General features: G+C 38.7%; 1 protein-coding gene across 1 annotated transcript in view; it reads right to left on the bottom strand.

Moving 5' to 3' along the window:
• LOC117502385 (cilia- and flagella-associated protein 69-like) overlaps positions 1-20,092 on the bottom strand; it is a 49,085-nt gene that overhangs the window by 8,925 nt on the left and 20,068 nt on the right. The window contains 16 exon segments of the mRNA XM_034161414.1: positions 1,246-1,364; positions 1,366-1,378; positions 7,080-7,272; positions 7,842-7,923; positions 15,356-15,474; positions 15,591-15,706; positions 15,785-15,830; positions 15,832-15,950; positions 16,781-16,909; positions 16,912-17,011; positions 17,385-17,506; positions 17,599-17,647; positions 17,728-17,851; positions 18,253-18,430; positions 18,575-18,727; positions 19,966-20,092. The exon segment at positions 19,966-20,092 is cut by the window's right edge and continues 5 nt beyond it. Of these exon segments, the coding sequence (XP_034017305.1) occupies positions 1,246-1,364; positions 1,366-1,378; positions 7,080-7,272; positions 7,842-7,923; positions 15,356-15,474; positions 15,591-15,706; positions 15,785-15,830; positions 15,832-15,950; positions 16,781-16,909; positions 16,912-17,011; positions 17,385-17,506; positions 17,599-17,647; positions 17,728-17,851; positions 18,253-18,430; positions 18,575-18,727; positions 19,966-20,092 (1,789 nt within the window).

The following is a 20,092-nucleotide window of genomic DNA, read 5'->3' as shown; positions in this document are numbered from 1 at the left end:
CAGAGGGCGCCCTGCCTGAAGTGCGGGCTTCAGGCACGAGAGGGCTGCCGCCACGGACCAGCCGGGAGTGACAGCTGTCACTCATTATTTCCTGACAGCTGTCACTCATTCATGCTTCATCATCTCACTCCATAAAACCCAGACGTCATCTCCACCTCATCGCCGAGATATCGTCTTCTATGGAGGTAACCTTCTCAGCCTGCAGATTCAGATAAGTGGTTACACAGACGCTGCACGAGTGTGTTAGAGGTGGAGGTGGCATTCCCACCGTTGTTACGGGGTGTACCCACACCCACACTTGACTGTCTTTGCTCTTCGCCAGCAGTACCAGATCCGACGTCGGGGACGGTGATCACCTAGGAATTCGGAACTTGGCGGCTCCAGTATTCACCGGGTTCGGTGGCGGCGGAAATTGTGTGGTTCCGGCTCTTCTCAGGACAGACGTCTTCTATCCTCGAGCCTGCCCACACGTCACCTTTGTGGATTGACTCTTATCAGATTCTGAGATTGTCTGTATATTCGTTGTGCACCTTCACAACATTAAATTGTTACTTTTTGGCTCATCTATTGACCGTTCATTTGCGCCCCCTGTTGTGGGTCCGTCACTACCCTTCCCCAACACTCGTACATAATACAATTGTAAATATGTTAATATTACATGCATGACAAGAAGTGAAAACAATTATTTCCATTGTGGTTCATTTAAAAATGCAATCACAAAATAGAAGTAATCATACTACTACTAATAATAAAAAGAATGATAATATTAATGTGTGAATACGATAACAGCAACCTACACAATTTATAAATACATTAAGACAGTAAATGAACATCAAATAATTATGCAGATCAAGCCGGTAGTGTGTTACTGACTCTGCCATCCTACATACGAAGAATATCTCTGCTTCCTCTCTGTCTTTTCCACCACTTGTCTGCATAAGACACTCTTATTGGCTTCTTAAAAGTCCTCCTCATTACTATTAATAGTTTTGGCACCTTAAGAGCCCTCTTAAGGTCTAAGGTGCTTTGCGGACAGCTTTCATCTACCAAGGGAAAATTCTGAGAAATGTATAAGACTTCGAGGAATTCTAAGATTTTTCTACGAATAACGTCACTAGGAGCTATTTTTAACCTGCTTCGTGCATACGGGCCCAGGTATTTTAGGACCAGGTGGTTCTCAGTGGACTTAATGGCATTTGAAATGAATTTTCTTCAAAAATATTTGAAAGTGAACTGTGTGTTTACCAAATTTGCAGAAGATGTAGTAAATCTTTGAGCGCAGGTTCTCTGACATTTCCAGCACTGCACTGGGAACGTTGGCAGGCAAAGACAGGTGTGTGTCCTCCAGCTGGACGAGTGAGAGTGGGCCTGCTGGGATCTACAAGTCAAAAAAATTGATGTGGTGGACACAAAATATAATAAGAGACTGACAGTGTTGCTTCAAAGCCAACTCCTCCTTTTGTCTGTATTATATGATCCTGATTCTACAACCCCTGGCAAAAATTATGGAATCACCGGCCTCGGAGGATGTTCATTCAGTTGTTTAATTTTGTAGAAAAAAAGCAGATCACAGACATGACACAAAACTAAAGTCATTTCAAATGGCAACTTTCTGGCTTTAAGAAACACTATAAGAAATCAAGAAAAAGATTGTGGCAGTCAGTAATGGTTACTTTTGTAGACCAAGCGGAGGAAAAAAATATGGAATCACTCATTCTGAGGAAAAAATTATGGAATCACCCTGTAAATTTCATCCCCAAACTAACACCTGCATCATATCAGATCTGCTCGTTAGTCTGCATCTAAAAAGGAGTGAACACACCTTGGAGAGCTGTTGCACCAAGTGGACTGACATGAATCATGGCTCCAACACGAGATATGTCAATTGAGACAAAGGAGAGGATTATCAAACTCTTAAAAGAGAGTACATCATCATGCAATGTTGCAAAAGATGTTGGTTGTTCACAGTCAGCTGTGTCTAAACTCTGGACCAAATACAAACAACATGAGAAGGTTGTTAAAGGCAAACACTGGTAGACCAAGGAAGACATCAAAGCGTCAAGACAGAAAACTTAAAGCAATATGTCTCAAAAATCGAAAAATGCACAACAAAACAAATGAGGAACAAATGGGAGGAAACTGGAGCCAACGTCTGTGACCGAACTGTAAGAAACCGCCTAATGGAAATGGGATTTACATACAGAAATGCTAAACGAAAGCCATCATTAACACCTAAACAGAAAAAAAACAAGGTTACAATGGGCTAAGGAAAAGCAATCGTGGACTGTGGATGACTGGATGAAAGTCATATTCAGTGATGAATCTCGAATCTGCATTGGGCAAGGTGATGATGCTGGAACTTTTGTTTGGTGCCGTTCCAATGAGATTTATAAAGATGACTGCCTGAAGAGACATGTAAATTCCACAGTCATTGATGATATGGGGTTGCATGTCAGGTAAAGGCACTGGGGAGATGGCTGTCATTACATCATCAATAAATGCACAAGTTTACGTTGATATTTTGGACAATTGAAAGGATTTTGGGGATGATGAAATCATTTTCAAGATGATAATGCATCTTGCCATAGAGCAAAAACTGCGAAAACATTCCTTGCAAGAAGACACGTAGCGTCAATGTCATGGCACAGGGTCAATGTCACGAGCAGATCTGATTTGATGCAGGTGTTAGTTTTGAGGATGAAAATTTACAGGGTGATTCCATAATTTTTTCCTCAGAACGACGGGGCTGGCGGCGTGTGAACGAGGTTAGCAATGGGGAGGGTTGGGGTGCGGCTACCGGACCTGTGGTGGTGAAGGCTACTGGTGAGAATTGTTTTGTAATCAATAGTGGCCATACTGAGCCACGACAGTCGGCATGGCACCACCCAGGAAAACAGATAAACTCGAAGATATAGAGGAGATAAAGACCTCATTAAACCATATATCAAAACATGTCTAATCTAGACAAACTGATGGTGGAAATTAAAGAACTCCAAAATCTGGTTAAAGAGAGGACAAGATCATTAAGAAACTTGAGCACGTGTAGATGAACTTGAACAATTTACTAGAAAAGATGACGTTATAATATCTGGACTAGAAACAGGCATCGGACATATGCAAGGGTGGTGGATTCTGGTGTAGCCAGTGGGGAGGATGCACCACCTGAAGAAAGACAATCATTGGAACAACAAGTTACAAACCTTTTATATCAAAAAGGTGTTGTCATCCATCAAGACACAATATCAGACTGTTATACTATTCCAACTAAAGATAGAAAATAAACTATCTAACATTGTTATACGATTTACAAGCAGAAAATATAAAATGAGTTATTAAGACAGGCAAAGAATTTGAAAGGAACGAGTGTCTATATTATCTCTAACAAAAAAAAAATGCAGATATTGCTAGGGAAGCAAGACTACTAAGAAAACAGAAACATATTGTTGCTACATGGGTCTGGAATTGTAGTGTGGATTAGAGTGAAAGAAGGAACAACGGTATACAAAATCAAAACATGGAGACCTTCGAATACAGACCTGAATAGACAATCAATAAACATCTGTTGGTAATTGGACCAACAAAAATCAGATCAAACATGAACAGAGGATAAAATATATGACATAGACACTAATATTGATAAATATTTGACTTAAAAACGATTGGTTGTGAGTATTATACAGTAGAACAGCTGAATAGTGAAAAATTGCAGAAGATACCCTGTCACTCATACATATAACAGTTGAAGCTTGTATTGTAAAATGTCACAAAATAAAGATTATTTAAATCAGTTTAAAAATGATTTAGTATTGTTGCAATCACTGAATCTTGGCTTAAAGATGATCTCATGGATGAAGTTCAATGGAGGGATTGAGCTGTATTTTGTAAACAGAAGATATAAAAAGGCGGTATTGCTCTGTATACAAAACAGATCTGATGTGTACAATTGTTGAGAAATGACAATTATGAATGATGTCATAGAAATTGTAACAGTGGAACTTGTACATGAAACATCTAAGAATATTTTAATCAGTTGTGTATACAGAGCACCAGATTCTTGTGTTGTGTTTACAGATAAAATAATTGAATTATTCCATCAAATTAAAAACAAAACGCTTTTTATGTGTGGGGACTTTAATATTAACATAGAAAGCTCCAGCTGCCAAATTAAGTGATTTTGTGAATTCAATGTATAGTTTGGGGTTATTCCCCTTGATAACAAAACCAACCAGAATTACATCGCAAAGTGCAACGGTAATTGATAATATATTACAAACAGAACAGATGAAATTATCAAGAATGGGATCTTCATGACATATTAGCGACCATTTACCAAATTTTTTCAATATTTAAATCTAAAAATAGGTACAACAAAAAAACTGATATAAACTTTAAAAGAGATAAGTCAGTAAAAGCCTTAGAGGCATTAAAATATGACCTTAAAAATCAAAACTGGGAAGAAGTTTATGTCAGTGATGTTAATGTAGCATATACTCATTTATGAAAATATTGATGAAATCATACAATAAAATTGTAAATTAATTGAAATTAGTAAGAAAAGAGTAAATAAACCATGGCTGACAAAGGGAATAAAAAATGCTTGCAAAGAAAAACTGTTTATACAGTGCTTTTTAAAATTGCAAACAAAGGAATCAGAACATAATACAAAAATATAAAAATAAACTATTAACAATAATTAGGAAACAAAAAAAAGATTATTACAGTGAAAAACTAAATAAGAGTAAAGATAATATGAGGTAACATGGGGAATTATAAAAGTGTGATTGATAGTGATGGAACGAAAGAAACTATTCCAAATTACTTTGTTAAGGAAAAAGAGATATAGATAAAAGAAGTTGCAAATGGTTTAATGATTATTTTTCAAATGTAGGTCAAGTCTGGTGGGAAATAACCAATAATAGAAGATAAATTATGTACATTGGTAAATATGGTCAATAGTATTTTCCTGGACAATGTGGAAAAGATGAAATAAAAATATTGTAAAAACTGTGTAAGCAAAAGATCAACTGACCATGAAGATTTAGACATGGTGACTGTAAAAAGTATAATAGAAATTGTTATTGAACCATTTACTTATATTTGTAATCTGTCTCTGTCAACTGGGGTTTTTCCAGATGAAATGAAAATTGCTAAGGTAGTCCCATTATATAAAAATGGAAACAAACATAATTTTTCTAATTACAGGCCAGTATCATTGCTTCCACAGTTTTCTAAAATTATGGAAAAAGTTTTTGTAACAAGATTGGATAAATTTATTGAGAAACATCATATTTTAAATAATGCTCAGTATGGATTCAGAACAAAACATTCGACAGCTATGGCAATTATGGAACTAATAGAGAAACTATCAACAACAATAGATAATAAGGATTATTTTGTAAGTATTTTTATTGACCTGAAAAAGGCTTTTGATGTTATAGACCACTCAAGATTGCTCCACAAGTTACAACAATATGGAATAAGAGGTGTTGCACATCAGTGGGTAAAAAGCTACTTAGAAAATAGAAAACAGTTTGTTCAGATAAATAATACCAAATCAGAATTGTGTAACATTATTTATGGAGTACCACAAGGATCGGTACTTGGACCCAACTGTTTATTTTGTATATCAATGATTTTGTGAATGTATCCAATGTGCTTGGCAGCATTTTATTTGCTGACGATACAACGCTATTTTACTCTGGATCAGATATACAGGATGTAGCACAAGTGATAAATACAGAGTTGGAAAAAGTTAAACATTGGTTTGATATAAACAGATTGTCACTAAATATTAATAAGACAAATTTCATATTGTTTAATGATAGAGCAAAAAAAACAATGTGTCATTACAAATAGATGGAAGGATATACAAAGGGTAAAAGAAATGACATTTTTAGGAGTCATGATTGATGAAGATCTTACATGGAAGTCACACATAAACATAAAAGGAAAAATAGCGAAAGCCATTGCTGTTTTGCATAAGTAAAATATCATTAAATAGTTTGGTTTATTAACATTGTACAATTCATTGATTGTCCCATATTTAACTTACTGTGTAGAAATCTGGGGATCAACATCTACACCTATATACAACCTTTATTTATTTTGCAGAAAAGAGCTTTAAAAGTGATTAGTAACAGTGGTTTTAGAGATCCATCTAATCCATTGTTTATTAAGTATAGGGTACTTAAATTTCATGATTTAGTCCAATTTGAAAATATTACAAACGATGTACCAAGTTAATAAAAATACTTTACCAACAAACATTCAAAATATATTTGAAAAAAGAGTAAGTAGTTATAAATTGAAAGGAATAGAAGTCTTTAAAAAAACAAAATTTAGAACCAAGTAAGGAAAGGAGTATTGCAGTAAATGGTGTCAAATTATGGAACAATCTTAATAAGAAATTAAAGAATTAAGGTCGCTTAAATTATTAAAAACATATTAAATTAGATGTATTAAGTAAGTATGAAACTATGAAGTAATTCAGTGGGCTGCAAGAAAGTCAAAAAAAAAAAAAAAAGTAAACTTAATAATGTTTGGAGTGTCTTAAGTTTAAATGTAACCTATCAGTGATGTAATCTATTAATTAATGGTCATAATTATGAAATGGGTCAGTGGTATGTGACAAGTTAAGAAATGCAATCTGTTAAATAATGTTGACTATGATGCTGTATACTGAAAGACTGTATTGTTAAAAGGGGCAGAAATCATAAGACTTGTTCTTCTTTCTGCTCCTTTTCATTCTGGTATTGTGGTGCTTTTGTTTTTTGCTTTTCTGTTTTTCTTTTAAATTAATGAAATAAAAAAAAAAAATAATAAAAAAAGTAACCGTTACTGACTGCCATATTACTTTTTTCTTGATTTCTTATAGTGTTTCTTAAAGCCAGAAAGTTTCCATTTGAAATGACTTTAGTTTTGTGTCATGTCTGTGATCTGCCTTTTTTCTACAAAATTAAACAACTGAATGAACATCCTGCGAGGCTGGTGATTCCATAATTTTTACCAGGGGTTGTATACACTGCAAAAATATTCTTCTGTCCAAAAAGCACCCACAGGGCTTTCACGTGCCCTCTGACCTGCGATCACGCCATGCTGGTGGCGGCTGACTCCCAATTCTGCCTCCTCCTCCCTCCACAGCTGCAGCAGCAGTCCTGGAGCCTTCTGACCGCTGATGCTCCTCCAGCTCAGGATGTCAGACACGGCGCTGTGGTTGTCACATAATTCTAACACAGTGGCGAGGATGATGTTGTGCACACTTCTGGGGCTTGACTGAGAGAGAGAAAACCTCTTAGAGGAACTACTTTTGATGAGCAACAGCAAACAGTTTTACGCTGAAAACAGAGAACTATTGGACAAACTCTAAAAAGTGAAGAAATTGATAACACTCAAATTAAGTTCTTCAAAATTAACAAGTAACTTAGTTAATTTGTGTTATTGATTGAATCCATTTAATTAGATTTATGAGTGTAGGAGTGTATAAAGTTGGACGTACAGTACATCCTCTAAAAACCAAAACTAACATGATCCACTCTGTGCTCCATTAAGGTACAGCGAACTCTGCTGAATCTGCATTATTTTTGTTCTTTGTACTAAAAAGTGTTGAGTTGCTTTCATTTGAATACTGTAGAAAATATGAGTTAATTTCACCAGTATTTTTAATGCAGCTGCAATTGAAAGAAATGAGCAACGCTAACTTCAAATATTTAACTTACAATAATTTATTTTGAGTACATAAGCTTTAAAACATTTGATTGAATCAGTTACATAATTTATTTATTTGTTATTTATATACATTTTTTTTCATTCTGTCAACTTGTTAAGCTTGTTAAGCTCCTTACGCTGAGAAGGTCAAGCAGAAGAAACACCCCCTCTTTAGCCAAAAAATAATCCTCTGTAGTGTAGCAGCCAGTGACACATGACCTGATGGACACAAAGCACAAAGAGGAGTCAGACAGCGCTTCTCTGGGATTTTTATCAGCCACATTTACACAATTTCAACGTACTTTTTTCAATTGATTTTATTTTATTTTTTGTGTAGCGCCAAAATCACAACAGTGTAGCCTCAAAGTGCTTCAGATGAGTAAGGTCTAACCTTATCAACCCCTGAGCAAGAACACAGGTGACAGTGGTAAGGAAAAACTCCATGTGTGATAATGAGGAATAAACCTCAAGCAGACCCGACTCAGAGGGGTGACCCACTGCTTAGGCCATTCTAACAGTTACAAGATTTTTACAAATTTTACAAGAATTTCTAAACAAAGAGAAGAAACAGAAAATAGAAATTAACAGGAGCAACAAAAATAGTCCTTAAATGAAACTAAAGCAACAGTCCATCTTGGGTCTTTAATCTACGTGTGTCCATGTACAGCACTGGTCAGCAGTGAAGAAACACGACTTCCAATCATTGGTGCAACAGGCAGGGCATCCTAATATCGTCTGGCACCCTGAGGTACCTCAAACAGAGAGGAAAAAAGCAGAATCACTCAGCCGGAAATAAACTACAACTGAGGTATTACTTCACCAGCAGTAAATTAACATGGAAGTAGACAGAATTACTAATGTGGTTGGCAGCAGCTAGCCCTGTGCTTCACTAACAGACCCAGAATTTAGATGTAGTGAGGCCGGGACCTTTTCCATTGCGAAACAATATCAATTAAAATGAGAGAATTCACACTTCCATACTACACTGGTATGCTAGTCTGGACTTGAAAATCTCTACGGAATCTGACTGTTTTATCTCTGTGGGGAGATCATTCCACAAAGCAGGTGTAGCATAAGAGAAGGCTCTGTGGCTTGCCAACTTTTTTTTTAGCCATAGGGACACAATGTAGTCCTGCGTCCTGAAAACACAGAGCCGGTACGTAGGATGTAATTAGGTCAGCTAGGCAGGGAGGAACTAATCCATGAATAATTTTTTTTGTAACAGAACTTTAAAATTGGACCTCACAGAGACAGGAAGCCAATGAAAGGAGGTGAAAACACCTTTCTGTGTAACCACTTCGGCGGCCCTTGTGCGTGTTGATGCCTCACGTGGAGTTTGTGCGCTATAGATGACGTCATATTTCCATGGAGATCTGACACTTTTTTGACATATATGCTAGATTTTGAGCAGTTTGCTCATTGTTCCTCACTGTGTGCAGTGAGCAGGAGAGAGAGAGACAGAGAGAGAGAGAGAGAGAGAGAGAGAGAGAGAGAGAGAGAGAGAGAGAGAGAGAGAGAGAGAGAGAGAAGAAAAAATGAGGTAAATATTACATGGTTAATTTTTCACAGTTTGGATTTATCTTGTGTGGCTACACGTGCATTTTCACATCATTCACGGGAAGCGTCAGCTAAATCTCCAGAAAAATGACATCACTGGACCATAGATTTAGAAAAAGTTAATTTCATCATAAAGTGTCGACAGACAGAGAAAACAAATAAAAAGTCAAGTGTAAAACTGCAGGAGACCTGACACCTGTAATGTTCCCATCACATCACATGTCTAAATCTTGGAAGAAATATGATCTCTGACCTCTACTGGTGGTTGGCTCTCACTGCGGTACTGTATCACTTCCTGTTCCGGAGCACAGCGGTGTTTTGCTGTATATGTTAGCTGTTTAATCTGCGCAGTTAGATTGATCTAGTTAACTAGATAATGATTTGTTTCACAGTGTAATCTTAACGTGCCTTAACTAAAGCACTCCCTCTGCTGAATCACCTCTAAATTATTTACACATTATTCACTTTGCGTGTTTTTCGGAATCCATTAGCTTAGCGCAGCTACTAGCTCTTAGCCGGTTTAGCATGGCGGCTTCTCCTGTCTCTCCCGCACTTTTCTGCTCTGGGTGTGAAATGTTTAGTTATTCCTCGGCCTCCTTTAGCAGTAATGGTACTTGTAATAAGTGTAGCTTATTCGTAGCTTTGGAGGCCAGGCTGGGCGAATTGGAGACTCGGCTCCGCACCTTGGAAAATCCTACAGCTAGCCAGGCCCCTGTAGTCGGTGTGGACCAAGGTAGCTTAGCCGCCGTTAGTTCCCTCCCGGCAGATCCCGAGCAGCCAGGAAAGGAGGCCGACTGGGTGACTGTGAGGAGGAAGCGTAGCCCTTAACAGAAGCCCCGTGTACACCGCCAACCCGTTCACATCTCTAATCGTTTTTCCCCACTCGGCGACACACCCGCTGAGGATCAAACTCTGGTTATTGGCGACTCTGTTTTGAGAAATGTGAAGTTAGCGACACCAGCAACCATAGTCAATTGTCTTCCGGGGGCCAGAGCAGGCGACATTGAAGGAAATTTGAAACTGCTGGCTAAGGCTAAGCGTAAATTTGGTAAGATTGTAATTCACGTCGGCAGTAATGACACCCGGTTACGCCAATCGGAGGTCACTAAAATTAATTTTGAATCGGTGTGTAACTTTGCAAAAACAATGTCGTACTCTGTAGTTTTCTCTGGGCCCCTCCCCAATCGGACTGGGAGTGACATGTTTAGCCGCATGTTCTCCTTGAATTGCTGTCTGTCTGAGTGGTGTCCAAAAAATGAGGTGGGCTTCATAGATAATTGGCAAAGCTTCTGGGGAAAACCTGGTCTTGTTAGGAGAGACGGCATCCATCCCACTTTGGATGGAGCAGCTCTCATTTCTAGAAATCTGGCCAATTTTCTTAAATCCTCCAAACAGTGACTATCCAGGGTTGGGACCAGGAAGCAGAGTTGTAGTCTTACACACCTCTCTGCAGCTTCTCTCCCCCTGCCATCCCCTCATTACCCCATCCCCGTAGAGACGGTGCCTGCTCCCAGACCACCAACAACCAGTAAAAATCTATTTAAGCATAAAAATTCAAAAAGAAAAAATAATATAGCACCTTCAACTGCACCAGACTAAAACAGTCAAATGTGGTCTATTAAACATTAGATCCCTCTCTTCTAAGTCCCTGTTAGTAAATGATATAATAATTGATCAACATATTGATTTATTCTGCCTTACAGAAACCTGGTTACAGCAGGATGAATATGTTAGTTTAAATGAGTCAACACCCCCGAGTCACACTAACTGCCAGAATGCTCGTAGCACGGGCCGAGGTGGAGGATTAGCAGCAATCTTCCACTCCAGCTTATTAATTAATCAAAAACCCAGACAGAGCTTTAATTCATTTGAAAGCTTGTCTCTTAGTCTTGTCCATTCAAATTGGAAGTCCCAAAAACCAGTTTTATTTGTTGTTATCTATCGTCCTCCTGGTGGTTACTGTGAGTTTCTCTGTGAATTTTCGGACCTTTTGTCTGACTTAGTGCTTAGCTCAGATAAGATAATTATAGTGGGCGATTTTAACATCCCACCATATGCTGAGATGACAGCCTCAACACTGCATTTAATCTATTGGTTATAGACTCGATTGGCTTTGCTCAAAATGTAAATGAAGTCCACCCACCACTTTAATCATACCTTAGATCTTGTTCTGACTTATGGTATGGAAATTGAAGACTTACGTATTCCCTGAAACTCCCTTGTGTCTGATCATTTCTTAATAACATTTACATTTACTCTGATGGACTACCAAGTAGTGGGGAATAAGTTTCAGTACAGTAGAAGTCTTTCAGAAAGCGCTGTAACTAGGTTTAAGGATATGATTCCTTCTTTATGTTCTCCAATGCCATATACCAACACATGGCAGAGTAGCTACCATAAACTCTGTGAGCGAGATAGATTATCTCGTCAATAGTTTTATATCCTCATTGAGGACAACTTTGGATGCTGTAGCTCCTCTGAAAAAGAGAGCCTTAAATCAGAAGTGCTGACTCCGTGGTATAAACTCACAAACTCGCAGCTTAAAGCAGATAACCTGTAAGTTGGAGAGGAAATGGCATCTCACTAATTTAGAAGATCTTCACCTTAGCCTGGAAAAGAGTCTGTTGCTCTATAAAAAAGCCCTCCGTAAGCTAGGACATCTTACTACTCATCACTAATTGAAGAAAATAAGAACAGCACTGTAGCCAGGACTGACAAAGAGTCAGAGCTCTATTGAGCCGAGTATTCCTTTAACTTTAACTAGTAATGACTTCATGACTTTCTTTGCTAATAAAATTTTAACTATTAGAGAAAAAATTACTTCATAACCATCCCAAAGACATATCGTTCTATTTGGCTGCTTTCAGTGATGCCGGTATTTGGTTAGACTCTTTCTCTCCGATTGTTCTGTCTGAGTTATTTTCATTAGTTACTTCCTCCAAACCATCAACATGTCTATAGACCCATTCCTACCAGGCTGCTCAAGGAAGCCCTACCATTAATTAATGCTTCGATCTTAAATATGATCAATCTGTCTTTATTAGTTGGCTATGTACCACAGGCTTTAAGGTGGCAGTAATTAAACCATTTCTTAAAAAGCCATCACTTGACCCAGCTATCTTAGCTAATTATAGGCCAATCTCCAACCTTCCTTTTCTCTCAAAAATTCTTGAAAGGGTAGTTGTAAAACAGCTAACTGATCATCTGCAGAGGAATGGTCTATTTGAAGAGTTTCAGTCAGGGTTTAGAATTCATCATAGTATAGAAACAGCATTAGTGAAGGTTACAAATGATCTTCTTATGGCCTCAGACAGTGGACTCATCTCTGTGCTTGTTCTGTTAGACCTCAGTGCTGCTTTTGATACTGTTGACCATAAAATTTTATTACAGAGATTAGAGCATGCCATAGGTATTAAAGGCACTGCGCTACGGTGGTTTTAATCATATTTATCTAATAGATTACAATTTGTTCATGTAAATGGGGAATCTTCTTCACAGACTAAGGTTAATTATGGAGTTCCACAAGGTTCTGTGCTAGGACCAATTTATTCACTTTATACATGCTTCCCTTAGGCAGTATTATTAGACAGCATTGCTTAAATTTCATTGTTACACAGATGATACTCAGCTTTATCTATCCATGAAGCCAGAGGGCACACACCAATTAGCTAAACTGCAGGATTGTCTTACAGACATAAAGACATGGATGACCTCTAATTTCCTGCTTTTAAACTCAGCTAAAACTGAAGTTATTGTACTTGGCTCCACAAATCTTAGAAACATGGTGTCTAACCAGATCCTTACTCTGGATGGCATTACCCTGACCTCTAGTAGTACTGTGAGAAATCTTGGATTCATTTTTGATCAGGATATGTCATTCAATGCGCATATTAAACAAATATGTAGGACTGCTTTTTTGCATTGCGCACTATCTCTAAAATTAGAAAGGTCTTGTCTCAGAGTGATGCTGAAAAACTAATTCATGCATTATTTCCTCTAGGCTGGACTATTGTAATTCATTATATCAGGTTGTCCTAAAAGTTCCCTGAAAAGCCTTCAGTTAATTCAAAATGCTGCAGCTAGAGTACTGACAGGGACTAGAAGGAGAGAGCATATCTCACCCATATTGGCCTCTCTTCATTGGCTTCCTGTTAATTCTAGAATAGAATTTAAAATTCTTCTTTTTATTTATAAGGTTTTTAATAATTACGTCCCATCTTATCTTAGGGACCTCATAGTACCATATCACCCCAATAGAGCGCTTCGCTCTCAGACTGCAGGCTTACTTGTAGTTCCTAGGGTTTGTAAGAGTAGAATGGGAGGCAGAGCCTTCAGCTTTCAGGCTCCTCTCCTCTGGAACAGCTCCCAATTCGGATCAGGGAGACAGACACCCTCTCTACTTTTAAGATTAGGCTTAAAACTTTCCATTTTGCTAAAGCTTATAGTTAGGGCTGGATCAGGTGACCCTGAACCATCCCTTAGTTATGCTGCTATAGACTTAGACTGCTGGGGGGGTTCCCATGATGCACTGAGTGTTTCTTTCTCTTTTTGCTCTGTATGCACCACTCTGCATTTAATCATTAGTGATTGATCTCTGCTCCCCTCCACAGCATGTCTTTTTCCTGGTTCTCTCCCTCAGCCCCAACCAGTCCCAGCAGAAGACTGCCCCTCCCTGAGCCTGGTTCTGCTGGAGGTTTCTTCCTGTTACAAGGGAGTTTTTCCTTCCCACTGTCGCCAAGTGCTTGCTCACAGGGGGTCGTTTTGACAGTTGGGGTTTTTCTGTAATTATTGTATGGCTTTGCTTTGCAATACGAAGCGCCTTGGGGCAACTGTTTGTTGTGATTTGGCGCTATATAAATGAAATTGATTTGATTTGATTTAAACAAGATCAGATTCTTGCACAGGGCCACATATCAGGATGGATCTGAAAGTGAGACAGTCTCAATAAGCAGATGTGAGCACTTCTTTCACCTAGTGATCCAGACCCCTCCTTTACTACGTTTATTATGTCACGTACTGAGGTGACCCCCGTACCAAAATTGTATATTAAATATCTTCACATGCGTGATCTATCTGCGCATGCACAAAAGCTGGTGGAGTTGGGGCACTAATGGACAGATGATGTCACATTTTCACAGAGTGTTACACTAAGCAGAAGGATTTTCCCGGTTTACAGACAAATATACTGCATTTGAACCGAGTTTGGTACTCTGACAGCATGAAGTTATATTTCCTCACTCAAACAGCTCCACTGCATCTCCTAGCTTAGATAGAGAGAGAAAGAGAGTGAGACACAGAGAGAGAAAGAGAGAGAGAGGGACAGAAAGAGAGACACAGAGAGAACATCTATTTCTTCCAGACATGGATCTTCGCTTACTGTGTTAGTACTTTCTCCGCTTGCTGGACTTTTAACCAACAGAACACCAGAATGAACCATGGAACAGCCGCAGGAAAAATAAAAGACATGCAGAGGACAAAATGGCAAACAAACATGCAGATTTTCCGATTTTCAGATTTTTGAACACGCATAAAAGTTTCTGACGAACTTGGCGGACATCAGCTGACAAGGAGTGCATTTGCAAATCGAAAAAGAACTTTTGTCAAAAATGAACATGAACGTATAGAATCAATAAATGGACTGCATTTATATAGCGCTTTTCCATCTGCAACAGACGCTCAAAGCGCTTTACAATTATGCCTCACATTCACCCCGATGTCAGGGTGCTGCCATACAAGGCGCTCACTACACACCGGGAGCAATAGGGGATTAAAGGCCTTGCCCAAGGGCCCTTAGTGATTTTCCAGTCAGGCGGGGATTTGAACGGAGGATCTTCTGGTCTCAAGCCCAACACCTTAACCACTAAACCATCACCTCCCCCAATCAGTTCCTCATGTGTTTTGATGATCCATCACAGAATATCTGTAACAGAACATCAGATGTATTTCTGGTCCATTTTCTCTCTAACTGTGGCATTCAGAAAAGCGACAGGCAAAGATGATTTGGTGGATGTGTCTGTAGTTGTAAAATCTGTTAAATGAAACATCTGCATGTTCAGTAAATCAGTTCATTAAAGTGAGATTGATCCATACTGACCACACACAGTCAACGGTGGACAGGATGAGCCTGTTGTGTCCAAGGCCGCTGTAGAACTTATCAGAACCTTTCCTCAGGAAATGAATGACCATCTCAACTCCATCTGACCCAAACAGTTCCTGCCGTACAATGTAAGGGCACAATTATCCATCAAATGGCATCAATATAAAAGTCACAAGGAACATCATTCCATCATTCAGGTTGAATTAGACTTTTGTCTTTCTGACAGCTGGACCTTTCTGTGTGTGTCATCCTCACACAGCTCGGACAGAATCAGCTGAATATCTGACTTCATCTCCACCATGACCTCGTTCTCCTCATCAGGACTTGCTTCCATCTGCATCAGAATTCCTGAGAGAAATTAGATTGGATGTTGTTCCAAACATGTGAAAAATAAAATCACAGTTGGAGTTTCTGGGTTCCATTTACCCACAAGCTGACTTATGATTCCTTGATCACAGAGGTCCTGATTGACCCGAATCATGAGCCTGAGACGTCACAGATCTTAACACTCGAATACAATGTCGCATCTGAGCCTTCTTACTGACTCTTCCTCCAGCGCCATGGAAGCTGTGATCCTCGCCAAAGTATGTGTCTAGAACAGCACAGACAGTAATGTCAGTGGAAATAATTCCACTTGTCTGTAGACTAAAAAGATCATTTTTACCATGAAAGCATATGCTTTTACATGTAAACATTTTAGGAAGGTGATAACTTATTACAAAATGATGATACAAAACTGTTTCTGTTTAGAAAAAAAAAACCAAACAGTTCTGGTGGTCCATCAGAAAACTGGGATTGCTACATGTTTATTATTCTGACTTAAGTGCAATCAATTACTAATCCTTAAAAAATAAAGTCACAATTTGCATGGATATTTGTGAACACAATGGAAATGAATTAAAAAAAAGTCACAAGAATAATTTGGTGACTTAATAACACTTAGACCGTCTAATTACGATGGTTCACCTGCTTCGCGGAAGTTGAGTAAGTTGAGTAAGTCATGGCATTTACTCAGTAATGACTGAGCTGAAATTACTGAAAAAGATCCATTCAATTATTGCATTCACTTGTTAAAGTGAGTCAGTGGGTGTTCTTTTTAAGAGTGTAAAACCCACAGCTGAATTTATCTGCAGATTTCTGTGGTTCTGAGTTAATGTTCTGCACTATCCAGACAACAACATGAATCTGTGCACAAATCTCCATTTGGACACTTTCTCAGCTCTGATTGGTTATTTGAAAGCGATGAGACAAACATTGTAACTGGACAACAGCACAATCAACATCTGATTTATGTTCCAACTGATCTGGTACTTTAGATTTTTGAAACATAAGTCCTTGTGAGTTTGCATTAGTTATTATCATATCTGTTGGGAAACATGACTGTGATGTTTGAGTTTGGCACTCTGATACAACAGTTCTCACCTCGCCCGATGCACCAGTCCAGCAGGAGTAGGAGACACGAGTTTCCCTGATAGTACACATACTCGTCCAGTAAAAGAGGTGCGAGTGTTGTCAGGACAACCAGTGCCTGGAGCTGCAGCTCCTCGTGTGCACAGAGGACCAGTGACGTACGGTGTCCCGGCCCTCAGAGGAGGTCGCCTGTAGCTTCGTGAGCATCAGTAGAGACAGCATCACTCGTTCCTCTTTGAAAAGCTTCAAGAGGGAGACAAAATCACCCCAAGGATAAATCAGTTTCTTTCAAGAATTTACACAACAACCAGGTGAGGCTGCACAGTAAATTTTGCAGTATAAAATATAAAATATACTCTGCCGGGATAACATTTAGTCCCAGTCCAAACAGAGTTAAATATACTCTATCAGTGTTAAATTAATTCTAGCACAGTGTAAAATCAACTCTGTCATGCTGTGAATGACTCTTATTGGAGTTGAAAACTTGATTTGACAAGACGGTAGAGCTGATTTCACACTAAAATAGAGTGTATTTCTATTAGGACCAAGACCAAATGTTATCCTGGCAGAGTATATTTTATATTTTATACTGCAGAATTTACTGTGTGGTTCTGACCTTCAGTGCCGAACTATCCTTGGACAGAGACACCAGCAGGTTCAGAAGCAGCTTCTTCATTTTAAAGTCTTCGTTATTGTAGGTTAGTTGGAGGTTGCGGACCAAAGGATTGTGACTTTTCACTAAAACCCATACGAAAGAGAAACAGAAAACTGCTGCAGGAGTAATCACAAGTAAACAAGTAAAATTTAATGTATACAGGAAAATTCCTCACACTCTGGAAATGTGACGTAAACCATGAGCTGCTTGGCAAATAAACTCTCCTGAAAATGGGAAACATGACATCAGATTATCTATGGTTGCACATCTTACTTAGCCAAAGTATCACCGGCCCTGTACTCACAATCAGCAGAGATTTGGGATTGTCAGCAATAAGTGTTGTGATCAGAAGCAGATCGTTTCTGAGCTGGAGATCAGCGGGACAGAAACTGTTCTGCAGCTGGTAAAAAAATGCCTCTTTCAGAGAGCTGTGACACAAAAACACACATTAGTTTAAAATGGAGAGGTCTAACATTTACTGATAAAAAATAACCTCACAAAATGGTTCAAACTTATAATACTGAAAATGCATGGAAAATATTTTGTTGCTGATATGGATGCGTTTAGAGTTTGCAAAATCTTATTTACTTCACAGTTACACAAAAGTCTTTATTTGTACACATAACTCAACTGAACTCAGAATCATCATCCTCCAAATTATTGGACCTGTGAATTTGAAATATGTTCAGAAATCAATGCAAATGAACCAATTATTTTTAAAATATATTTTTCACTGTATGAAACCAAGTTTCTTGTTGTTATTCATTAACATTCTACTGATTGTTGTGATTATAGACATTTATATATTTAAGTGTGCTTGAATCCGTACAGGATGCACTCCATGCTGCCGAGCTGAGCTGTGACCTTCTCCTTGCTGCTCCTCTCCAGCAGGTTCAGGAGGATCTCAGTGGAGTGCAGCAGGATCTGACCGGACGGATCTACTTCATTCATATGAAGACAGATTGTCTCTGCTCCCTGAACGTTCAGCATTAACTCACAGTTCACATCTGTGGTTGTAAAATAAAATCTGGTAATGAGTAAAACACTGACACAAGGACGGTCTGAATCGATGGTCTGATTGTTATACGTAATGAAGTGATTTGTGGAGGTCATGCGCAGTCCCTTCCTCTTTATTAAATCTACTGACTGACCGGAGGAGCTGGAGAGGAGCTGAAGTGTCTGGAGGAGCTGCAGCTTAATGGCTGGCTGCTTCTCTACAGCAGCCATGGAGAGGAGTAGTATCTGAGCCAAACCGCTGCGCTCTAGGAGCTGCAGCTTGTAGCTCGGACAAGTCGGCTGGAGCACTGCAGAAACAACACAAATGTAAATACACAAAAATGTCATTCAGTCTAATTTAAATGACACTGTTTACAACCCCAGTTCCAATGAAGTTGGGACGTTGTGTAAAATGTAAATAAAAACAGAATACAATGATTTGCAAATCCTCTTCAACCTATATTCAATTGAATACACCACAAAGACAAGATATTTAATGTTCAAATTGCTAAACTTTATTGTTTTTGTGCAAATATTTGCTCATTTTGAAATGGATGCCTGCAACATGTTTCAAAAAAGCTGGGATAATGGTATGTTTACCACTGTGTTACATCACCTTTCCTTCTAACAACACTTAATAAGTGTTTGGGAACTGAGGACACTAATTGTTGAAGCTTTGTAGGTGGAATTCTTTCCCATTTTTGCTTGATGTATGACTTCAGTTGTTCAACAGTCCAGGGTCTCCATTGTCGTATTTTGCACTTCATAATGCGCCACACATTTTCAATGGGTGACAAATCTGGACTGCAGGCAGGCCAGTCTAGTACCCGCAGTCTTTTACTATGAAACCACTCTGTTGTAACACGTGCAGAAAGTGGCTTGGCAATGTCTTGCTGAAATAAGCAGGGACGTCTCTGCACTGATTCTCTGAATCTTCTGCTTATATTATGGACTGTAGATGATGGAATCCCTAAATTCCTTGCAAATGAACGTTGAGAAACATTGTTTAAACTGCTGGACTATTTTTTCACGCAGTTGTTCACAAAGTGGTGATCCTCGCCCCATCTTTGCTTGTGAATGGCTGAGCCTTTTGGGGATGCTCCTTTTATACTCAATCGTGACACTCACCTTTTTCCAATTAACCTGTTCACCTGTGGAATGTTCCAAAAATGTGTTCTTTAAGCACTGTTGCCCCTGTCCCAGCTTTTTTGAAATGTGTTGCAGGCATCCATTTCAAAATGAGCAGATATTTGCACAAAAACAAAAAAGTCTATCAGTTTCAACATTAAATATCTTGTCTCTGTGGTGTATTCAATTGAATATAAGTTGAAGAGGATTTGCAAATCATTGTATTCTGTTTTATTTACATTTCAATTGGAATTGGGGTTGTAGTAGAAAAGAATGAGGAGAACATAAAAAGTGACCTAAAAAGAAATCTATCAGCGAGTATAATTTTTAAAAACCATAGCAGGCACAGAGCAAGAAAGAAATAAAAAAGAAAGAAAGGCAGAGTGATATTATGACAAAAACCATGAGAATGACTCACTTGGAGAAGGTGCAGAATGTGTGCTGTTCCGCTGTGTGTCGACTGGACAGTCTGTAGCGCAGCTGTAAAACGATTTCACACATTCAATAACCTGCTGTCTGACTTCAATGTGTGGCACCCTCATCAG

This window comes from Thalassophryne amazonica, chromosome 20 (assembly GCF_902500255.1).
Source record: "Thalassophryne amazonica chromosome 20, fThaAma1.1, whole genome shotgun sequence".
Classification (NCBI taxonomy): Eukaryota; Metazoa; Chordata; class Actinopteri; order Batrachoidiformes; family Batrachoididae; genus Thalassophryne; species Thalassophryne amazonica.
The sequence above is the reverse complement of the archived record's forward strand: the minus strand, read 5'-3'. Positions and strand labels throughout refer to the sequence as shown.